This window comes from Amblyomma maculatum, chromosome 5 (assembly GCF_055883805.1).
Source record: "Amblyomma maculatum isolate TAMU_Amacu chromosome 5, ASM5588380v1, whole genome shotgun sequence".
NCBI classification, from domain to species: Eukaryota; Metazoa; Arthropoda; class Arachnida; order Ixodida; family Ixodidae; genus Amblyomma; species Amblyomma maculatum.
This window is the reverse complement of record NC_139348.1, coordinates 136864121-136872527: the sequence shown is the minus strand read 5'-3', so window position 1 is coordinate 136872527 and position 8407 is coordinate 136864121. Positions and strand designations below refer to the sequence as shown.

General features: G+C 46.1%; 1 protein-coding gene across 1 annotated transcript; it reads left to right on the top strand.

Annotated features, from left to right (window-relative positions):
• The first annotated feature begins 1245 nt into the window (after positions 1–1245).
• Positions 1246–7873, top strand: LOC146189689 (uncharacterized). Its single transcript, XM_084605323.1, has 6 exons — positions 1246–1435; positions 1935–2085; positions 2507–2592; positions 2689–2846; positions 3312–3524; positions 7269–7873. The coding sequence occupies exons 1-6, from the start codon at positions 1246–1248 to the stop codon at positions 7560–7562; spliced, it is 1092 nt and encodes a 363-aa protein (XP_084461449.1). The 3' UTR covers positions 7563–7873.
• The last annotated feature ends 534 nt before the right edge of the window (positions 7874–8407 follow it).

The following is an 8407-nucleotide window of genomic DNA, read 5'->3' as shown; positions in this document are numbered from 1 at the left end:
TCAGACTTAGCGATAGTTCGCGACTGCTGCAGCCTTCGAAGAATCGGTACCTGCGCACAATTTTCACCAACTGAATTTTGGTAATGAGTGATTACACGAGTTCTCTTACGCCACCGGGCCATCAACTACACAAATGAGTGCACCACTGGCAGTCGCTAAATGGGAAACCACTCTCAAAGGCTCTCAACCATTCTCAACCACTTTCAAAGGCGCTCATCAAAACGAGGTTTGAGTTGTCGCGACCTGCGATCGTTGTAAAGACTAATTATTTCAAAGACGCCAATAGAACTATGATATGCGCTAGCAACGTAAATAATGACAGCGCGAAAGCTTCGGCAGTGACAATCACTAGCGGACTGAGACGTATCAGTTACAGCACTACGCATATTACATACGAACGTTACAATGTTAAACCAACTAGCCCCCAACAGCACCCTCGTGAGCTTTCGCATCTAAATTTCGAGTGAAGGGGGGGGGGGGGGGGAGGGTTTGGGGGTTGGCTAGCCCGCCTGATATATATCAGGCCTCAATCTGCCTGTTAACTTGAAGTTTCACCGCCTTTTTTTTTTGTTGTTTTCTTTTTCGATTACAATTACTCGATTGTCCTTGTTAAATGCCTTTAATCATTTGCGGTTTTAAATACTTCGGCATATGTGGGCATAAATTGCGAACTGCCGCCTTTTCACTGCTCGCGCTGAGATGTGCCGATCACAAACCGCGTTATTTTTCCAAACTGCTAGTAAATTGTCCATGAACACGCGCGCTCTTTCCCTTCTTTATTCCCTTCGTAGAGCTCGGAAAGGGCCCACGCTGAACCAAGATTGTTGAGCGCACTGTGTCGATCTGTTGTTCCTTATTCGGCGAACGCTGGTGTAACCAGCGTTCCTCAGCTTGTGGAGGATTTCCTGGAAACGATCATTACCGCGACAGCAACAAAGGAAAGAGGCATTTCTGCTCCCCACAACAGGTTTCCCAGCTGCGTTGAAAGAGGTTTTGCCTGCGAGGTAGCCATGCAAAAGGCCGCGAAACCTCCCTGCCTTTCCTCCTCCTCATCTTCCTTCATTCAGAGTGGTGCGAAAAATCCGGGGAATATATTTTTCTTCGGCTCGCGCGTAGGGATTCGTCCGTGAATAAAGGCAGCACGTGGCGTGCGCGAGGGAGAGGATTATGCACGCACCCATCCTTCTGTATTTATTCCAACGTCTTCGCACACGCGTCTGTTTTGAATCTCCTGATCTTACTGAGATGGCAGCTCCTGCAAGTTCTTCGCAGGCGTCTACGGGAACCGACTCCCAGATATGGACGGACGAGGCTATTGAAAAACTAATCCAAGTAGTTCAGTTGAACCCCATTCTGTACGACCTAACGTCATCAGATTATAAGAACAAGTCGGGGAGGGTGTGGGCAACCATTGGAGATGAATTGGGCATCGACGGTAAGTGCAATTTCTCATGTTTTCCTTCTGGGCTAAGTTTAATAGACAACTTTCATAACTGTGGCCAGTCAGCAGTCAATGCCTGCAGCGGCGTAAGGAAAAAGTGTCCGGCATGCTTTCTATAATTGCCCGTACATGTGCTAGCGTAATAACAATTGCATGCCGCCTCTTTACCGCGGTGCCCCTGCACGTGGCGAATGTCTGCGCCAATTAAGCGACCGAGAGGGGATCGCACATTCTTAATCGTGAGGTAAGCATCCCTGTTCACACGCAATGAGCTCATAATTTATAGCGCTCTGCAGGTCTTCGCTGTCGCGAGACGCTCGCGCATTGATGTGTCGGGGGGGGGGGGGGGGTGGGGGGGGATTTTAAGAAGATTTATCGCGATGTTTGTGCCATTTCATTTGTTCCATTTGTGGTCGCCTGCAGCTTTGTCTCGTCACTTGACGACTTGGATGTCCGATTTAATTGCCACATTTTTCTGTTACCTTCTTTTTAGGTGACCTCTGCGAAGAAAAATGGGGCTACCTCCGCGATAAGTTTCTTAAATATGTTAATGAAAAGCCGAATAGGGACTCAGCTGATGGAGCGACCAGCTGGCCGTATTTGAACAAGTTGTCTTTCCTTCGTGATCCCACCTCGAGTAAGAGGTATGTACTTCGAAATTTAGTGGCATTTGCACGTCCATACATCTAGCAGCCAGATAATTTTGTATTTAGCAATTAGTTAACTAGGGAAATGCAGTGACTTTTGTTTTTCGACTCAATTAATCAGTCGAAAAACAAAAATCGCCCTTGTGTGTGCAACACTGCAGGCAGTTGTATGCAAATGGTTCACATAGCATTTTTTTTAGCCACAGCCTCAATTTAGCTGGGACAGCATGCCCACGTATACTAGGTTTCAGTGTAACTGCGGCATACATGCCGATTCTCAGTGCACCATCGATATGTTAGTTTTCAGCATATCATGATCTTATCATGACTATGCAGCACCTCTTTTGCAAGAATGCTCTTGGTTGAAATGAAATTAAGTTAACATGACCATGCTCGTATTTTTTTTTTTTTTTTTCAGGAGATGCTTGCACGAGAAACGTATGCCGCAGGACGCTTCCACTTTGGAAGATGTCTCAGTTGAACAAATGCGCCGCATGGCAGATGGTAATTGTGTTGCTTCCATCCTTCGAATTGCAATATATCTGTACAGTGCTCTCTACATTGTTAGCGTGGTTGTATGTTATGCCAACTCCCAAGCAGGTATCCTCCGCGAGTTCCTAGCATCGCTCCAAAGCAATGAGCAGGCAGCTGAAAACAACAGCTTTGGGCCCAACCTGAGCCAAGATGAGGCCACCTTCAAGGAGGATCACCCCATGTTAGATAGGGCACAAGGGTCCCCGTTGCTCCCTTCGCAAAGCGTGAGTGATATTTCTTCACCATCTACAAACACTTGCTTCAGTGTATGTAAAGCTTTGCAGTAGCAATACAGAAGTTATAGACCTTTGCAACGGGGGCCTCCTAGGCGTCGCCATATTGCTCGCTGGGCTGTTGTGTGCGCCTGACGTCAGCACGGTGGAAGCGGCAGCGGAACCGGTTTGCAACAGTCCAGAGAGGAGGCGTTTTCACGTCCTTCTCGCCCGATGCAAAGGTCTATACAACTTTCAGTGGGGAACCATAAATGGCAGCAGAAGTAAAACCTAACTGACTCACTAGTACCAAGTGGTTGTTCTAAATACTAAAACCATGCCATAAGAGAAATTAGATTCTACTTTTACTGCGTTTGCACTGCCAGATTAAACAACGTTTACTCAAGGTCCCGGCCATGTAATCATACTTTGCTCCGAAATCAATTGCCCATAATATAGCAGCAAAAATTCCAACAGGACGTGGCGGAAACACCAGCTGGGCCATCTGGCAACCCGCCTCCAGGTGACAACACAAGTGGCACGAGGCTGTCTGAAGATGGCAGCGCGCAAGGACCGAGGGTCGTTCGGAGGAAACGGAGCGCTGCGGAGCCCACACACACAGAAGTTCTTATAGCCATGTTTGCGAAGAAACTAACTGAAGAGTCGACGCACAACTGTAAAGAGAAGCATGTATGTGAATTAAGTTTGTCTGAGCGAACGTTTCTGTCAGTAGCCAGCTTGTTCGAGAAGATTCCAAAAAAACAGCAGTGCGGCATTTTGTCCAGGCTCTTTAGGGATTTGCATGAGTGCATGAATGAACCGCAATAAAAGGCTTCCAATCAGTGTATGCCGCGAGGTGTCATTACAAAGGTAGGACATTGTATGCCTGCCCAGGCGATAAAAAAAAAAAAAAGGGAAACCAAACAGAACAATTCCAGTTGCGTTTAATTTACTTATGTATGCATTTATGCATATACCTCCATTGCCCGTGGAGAATTATTGTAGAGGGATTACAAATATCGTATCTCATTATTAAGAAACGTCCGGCACAAGAAATACCAAAAACAACAAGAACAATACAAAAATAATGCATCCAATATACAACTAAATTCATTAATAGGCAGTGAAAAATCTAAAACTACCTGAAAACGCTTCAACCAGGGCTGATGAAAAGAGACATTTACTACACTTTCGGGCAGTCTATTCCATTCGTTCACCGTAAAATGGAAAGGTGAATGAGCATAAACATTCGTGTGGCAGGCAATCTCTATCATTTCTAGAGGAAACATAATGTGGAGCCTTCAGGTAAACACTTTGTCTGTTCCAGTGTCGCCATTAAATACACTGAAAAAATTTCAATCTCAGAAATTTTCTCTTTTGGTACAGGGGCTGCACCCCAAGCTCAGTTTTACTGTTTGTTATGCTGTAGCCAAAGTTTTAATTGTTGGTAACGAAACGAATACGTGCTAGTTTGTTAATCAGATTGTGCGTCTATGGGTCCCAAATTGGACATGCGATATAGAATGCTTCTTTGACGGTAAGAGGTGCAGTAGTAGCTTTGAAGTAGTCTACATGCTTGTTCCATGAACAGTCAGACGAGGAGTATACGCCTAAATACTTGAAATTATCAACACAGTCGAGGAAGTTGTCATTAATGTGGTAATGGGAGGAGAATGACTCTTTTTCGCGTAAACTTAACATAACGTTTCTTGATATTGAAGGGCATTTTCCACATATCACAATAAGATGCCAGATAGTTCAAATCTCTTTGCAGAATGCCACCGTCACCTGAAATGGCGGATATTTGATCTGTAAATTACACAATGATCAGCGTACAGACGTATATGAGACGAGATTCCCTCAGTAAGATCATTGATATGAATTAAAAAGAGCAACCCTAGAGCCGATCCTTGTAGCACTCCCGACGTCACATCAACAGATGAGGATGATGTACCGTTAACTACCACACACTGCGTCCTTCTCAATAAGTAATCTTGCACTCTGGATAACAGAGGCAGGTAGACCAAGATCAGACATTTTGTGCAGCAAGAGAACTTGTGGGACAGCGTTAAATGCCTTTTCAAAATCCAAAAATACAGAATCAACTTGAGCAAGTCACCGCTAGCCAGTTTCGTGGCCTTGTAACAGGGGTCTATGACTTCTTTAAGGCACGGAAGGCTTTTATCGTAACAGACAAAGATGTCATTTGAATGTTCGCACAGTTGGGTGACGCTTGAAATTTTCGACCTAAAACCGTGTTGGTATTGCGAGAAGAAAATTACTATTTTTTAGGTACTTCATTATCGCGCTATACATATGTGTTGCAATGATTTGCAACATACATTTGTTAGAAGATGGGACGATAGCTGATAACTAATTGTTTGTTTGATTATACTTATAAATGGGTACTACATTCGCGGACTTCATTCTGATGGCAGTTCCTTGTCATGTAGCGACTTTTGAAACAAAATGATAAGAAAAGGGGTCAGTGCTCGGGCACATTTCTTCAAAACATGATTAGATATTGCGTCTGACCCTACAGCAGAAGACAGGTTGAGACGCTGAAGTAGTGAAAACACCCCGCTCTCCGAGATTACAATATCAGGCATCAGTTCAGAAAGGCACAGCATGATAGGTGGGAGGCTTCCTTTGTAGCCCTCTATAAATACTGATTTGAAGTGCGCATTAAAAAGCGCCGCTTCACCAGCGTCATCATTTGCGGTAGTTTGACCGTGAGAAATAGCAGCTATTCCACCCGAATATTTTCTATTGGACTTCATATATTTACATACTTATTTTGGTTTCGTACGTAATTTTTCTTTCAGCAGAACAAAACAATTATTCTTAGCTTTTATTATCAGATTTTTTGAAAACAGAAGCCAAGTTGCCTGAGCTGATCGCGCAAAGCAGCAGGCCTCTCTTTCCTGTAGCGCTGATAAAGTCGGCGCTTTTTATTGATAAGTGCCCGTATGTGTTTATTGAACCATGGTTTATATTTTATGCGTTTTCGGGTGATAATTTTAAACGGCACATGTCTATGAACGAGAGAAGTAAGTTCAGACTTGAGAATTGGTTCCAAGGCTCATCATTTCCATGAATTCAGAGCAGTCTTCAAACTCGGGTAGAAAGGTGAACAGATCCTGAGTTATACCTTCAAAGTTACCTTGATCATATATAAAAAAAAAGAAACCTGACATGGAAGCGGGTTATAAAGTTTTAAAGGCTTACAGATAATATTACCGATAACAACCTCATGATCACTTATACCTGGAATTGTTGTGCACTGTGCTAAAAATTTGAGGGTTATTACACAGCACACGATCAAGAACGGTAGCGCATATGAGCCACTGTACTTCGTACGGAAAATGACAAACTGACGGAAACCACAGTCGCTCAGGAGCTCCTCAAATACAGAATGTACACTAAGTTTACTTAATACAAACTCGTCTGCGTCTCGTAATACAATGTCGTCTGCGTACAGCAGGCCCGGTAGGACCTGTCGCACTACCCGGCCACTGTCCATGTACGACAAGTCAAAGTCCTCGCCATACCTTTCCAGTTCACCCTCAAGATCGCTCAGCAGCAGCAGCACCCGTCTCGGCTGCGGGAGGTGGCTAGTTCGAAACCCACCGCCAGACACCCACCGGTAAAAACGGGTACAAGCGTCCCCCGGCTTCGCGCTCGGCTTTTCTAGGGGTGTGCGCTTGGGAGAGTCTCCGTAAACCCCGCTGCGCCCCCCCCCTCCCCCCCCCCCCCCCCTCCCCGGTGGACCCGAACCCAGTTTCGAACCTCGCAGCCTGCAAAGGTGGTTCATGTTTATCTTCCAAAGGTACTTCCTTTGAGCCTCACCTGCAGTGCTCCCTTTGAGCCTCAGCTGCAGCAGTTCTAAAAAAAAACAAAAACATCATTATCGATGATGATAATGAGACTATATTCTAGGCACTATTCCTCAGATGCCTCAGATGCGGTCCAAAGCGAAATGTCACAGCGGGGTGAAGAGTTTTGGAGTGAAAAAAACGTCGTCTTGGGAGCTATAAAAAATGCTGAAAATATTCTTTATTGAAATAAACTGGGTGGTCGGCCATACTTGGTTAATCTGTCCACCCGTTATGAAGAATCAATCCAATCCAAACGTCGTCATCGTCAGCCGCTAGGAATTGCGGTCAACCTGGGCCCGTATTCAGAGTTTGCGTCGTTATCAAAGTGTCGCTATCTCACGTGACCACGAGCCATCTGATTGGTCGAAATGCCGGAACTGGGTGTTGCCACTGCGGAACCGGAAGAGGTGGCAACATCGTGTTCCGGCGTTTCCACCAATCAGGTGACTCGAGGTTTTGGAAATAGCGACACTTTCGATAACGACTCAGACTCGCAATACGGGCCCTGAACTCAACGCTAAGCGTGGACGTGTGCCATAACTGCAAATACCTGCAGGGACGTATGATGGAGTTCCAGCGTGAGTTGAACGGGCACCTGGTGACCACCGAGATAACCCGCGGCGAGTTCCGCTTGCAGTGGCCGTTGGAGTCCAACCAAGCAGCTTCCAGCGACGCCGCGGCCGGCGTTCCAATGACCGGCGGGGACATGGTGGACAGCAGCTTCGGAACGGACGCTGGCAGTAATCTTGTTTCCTGCTCAGCGGAACAAGGCTTCACCACAGACATGCCACAACAAAAAATCTTCGGATCTTCTACGCCGTCGCGACAATCGGAACTTCCCGAAATGTGAAGAGCATTCCAGCACGAACGGGCGCTGAGAGTACACTTGGCTCCAGCACAACCAAGCACGGATTCATCGGAGTCGTGGCACAACGGGGAACTTCTGCAATGTTAGACGCTGCGGCGACGACGGAAGTTCCATATCGCGAGAGGCGGGCAGCCATTCACCATGATGAGACTTTCAAAAGATCAGGAAGACCTGCGTCCTGCCGTCACCGATCCATTCGTCTTGTATTATTCGTATCCATTACGAAGAATCTTTTTTGCATGATAGCTGGACTGCTGCACCGCGAGAGAATATCTCGTGCTGTTAGCAAATAAAATGAGTATTTATTCGCTTTAATCGTGGAGCACTTCTGCGCAAATCTTGTCCACGACATTTCCATTGCACAAGGAAGTTGCGGGCTCTGTGGCGGTCATGGTGGCGGCGCGACTCAGAGGAACGCTGAGGTAAGCTACATGCGCGCTCGTGGGAAACCAAGCTTCAGTCTTTTTTTTTTTTTTCGAAATGCACATGCATGACAATGTTCTGAGCCGGCCGGTATTCCAGGCTTGCATCTGTTTGAATGTCGTTTTCTCGCTATTTTGGTGGAAATGCCGCGTTACTTCAGTCCCCGCTCGCACTTGCAGTTCAGCTGACATCCTTTTGCATGACTCTTCCAAAACTAATATGCGAACTCCGAACACGAGCCCTACACAGGGCTCCCTTGTGTTTCTATGCCATAAACTTTGCAATTAGTTCTCTTTGTGTGCTCGTACAGAGGCGACAGCGCACGCAGCAGGCGAAGTTATTGCTATAATTTACCCTGCTGCTATATAACTGAAAAGCCGTTGTCGTTCCCAGTTCCGGCTCAG

What these genes read in the sequence shown, in the direction of transcription:
- LOC146189689 (XM_084605323.1), top strand. Translation starts at nt 1,246, where the DNA reads ATGGCAGCTCCTGCAAGTTCTTCGCAGGCGTCTACGGGAACCGACTCC. An exon ending in GATCCCACCTCGAGTAAGAG is followed by an intron (nt 2,086 to 2,506) that starts GTATGTACTTCG and finishes TTTTTTTTTCAG; the next exon opens with GAGATGCTTGCACGAGAAAC. An exon ending in ACAACTGTAAAGAGAAGCAT is followed by an intron (nt 3,525 to 7,268) that starts GTATGTGAATTA and finishes AAATACCTGCAG; the next exon opens with GGACGTATGATGGAGTTCCA.